The 1,410-nt window shown below is 60.0% G+C and overlaps 1 protein-coding gene across 5 annotated transcripts in view; it reads right to left on the bottom strand.

Moving 5' to 3' along the window:
• The window catches only part of SRSF7 (serine/arginine-rich splicing factor 7), an 8,486-nt gene extending 7,555 nt beyond the window's left edge, over positions 1-931 (bottom strand). For all 5 annotated transcript variants that reach the window (XM_011935942.1, XM_011935944.1, XM_011935943.1 and 2 more), the window contains exon 1: positions 673-931. In XM_011935942.1, the coding sequence (XP_011791332.1) occupies positions 673-700 (28 nt within the window). In that variant the 5' untranslated portion in view covers positions 701-931. The remainder of the gene's footprint in view (positions 1-672) is intronic.
• Between the last annotated feature and the right edge of the window lie 479 nt (positions 932-1,410).

Genomic DNA, 1,410 nt, shown 5'->3' with positions numbered 1-1,410 from the left:
GGCCTCAGTAGGGGCCGGGCAGGGAGAGCAGGCCTGGCACCGGCTCTCTTCCTCCGCGGCAACCGCCCCAGGCACAGGCTCGCCCAAGACTCCAGCTCCCCGCCCCAGAGCCATAAACCGCGCTCGAAAGAACTAAAAGAGAAAAAGAAACCAGCCGCCAGTCGCAGATTACGTCCCCATTCCCATTCCGCAATTTAACCGATTGTTTGACGAGAACACGCAGCTCACAGCTGTCAATTTCGTTCCGTCTGAAACACAACCACGATCTTACAGCTGCGGCCAGACCTGTCCGCTGAAGTGGCGGGAAAGCGCTGAGGAAATGCGCCACCACGGTCGTCAATGTGCGCAAAATGGCAGCCGCCGCCGAGGGAGGGGGGGGGCCGCCGGGCGGCTCCGAGAAAGGCAACGCGAAAACCGTGATCTCAACCCTGCTTCAGGCTGGATTGGGCCACAAAAATGCCCGAGAGTACGGAACTCGGCAGAGAGGTACACCCGCCATCCTCTATCTCCCTTCAGCACCCCGCCCCCGCTGCCTCCGGCTTCGTATGGCGTGCGCCGAAGCCGCCATTACGCACGCGGAATAACCGTCTCCCAACCGCCGCGCCAACCCTACGGCCTCGCAGTGCTCACTACACCCACACCAACGTCCCTCACCGGACTCCAGCCTCTTACCTCCTCCGTACCGCCCGTAACGCGACATGATGACCGACCCGCGTGCTCGGCTCTTCAGCTCGCAGCGCCCAGGGCTCGAGTGACGCAAAAGCTGACAGAGATCCACACTCGCCAACAGTCCCGGCGGCACTACGAGGAAGAGCCCGGGTTCGCATTTATATAGGCGGCCGCTGGGCTCTGCGCATGCGTCATCCCGTTGTTCTGCGCGGCACAAAGGAGCTGGGCGGAAACATCCGAGAAACGACGCGGAAGGAACTGAAGAAACGAGCACGCGGGTCATGGGCGGAGGGATACGTTTCCATGGGAACGCCACGATCTCTCTAAACCTGAGACCTTCCCCCTGCTGTCCCGCCCCCTCCTCTCCCCCTTTTCTACACCCTCCTTGTCTTCCTTCCCGTATCCCCACCCCGCCTCCATTCGTTTTCCCCAGTCTAGGGACCCTCAGCCTTAACAATCTTAGTACGGATGCATTAGACCTGCCTATGAAATGCTGTACCATTTAACCGCTGATGTTGCAGCCGTCGCGCCTTTCCGTTTGGGGGACCTGGCCTAGTCAGCTACTCTGTGATCTTTGGGGGTCATCGGAGGTAATCGAAGGTTTGGCCCTGGTGAAAAGTCCATGAACCCCGCCATTCTGAGTGGTGGTTTTTACACCATAGGCTTTAGGAAGGATGACGCACCCAGGGACTGGTGGTAAAGCCTCCTGCCCTGCACGCCCCCTGCAACTTCTCAACCAGT

This window comes from Colobus angolensis, unplaced genomic scaffold (assembly GCF_000951035.1).
Source record: "Colobus angolensis palliatus isolate OR3802 unplaced genomic scaffold, Cang.pa_1.0 Scaffold15, whole genome shotgun sequence".
Classification (NCBI taxonomy): Eukaryota; Metazoa; Chordata; class Mammalia; order Primates; family Cercopithecidae; genus Colobus; species Colobus angolensis.
This window is presented reverse-complemented; position numbering and strand designations above follow the sequence as displayed.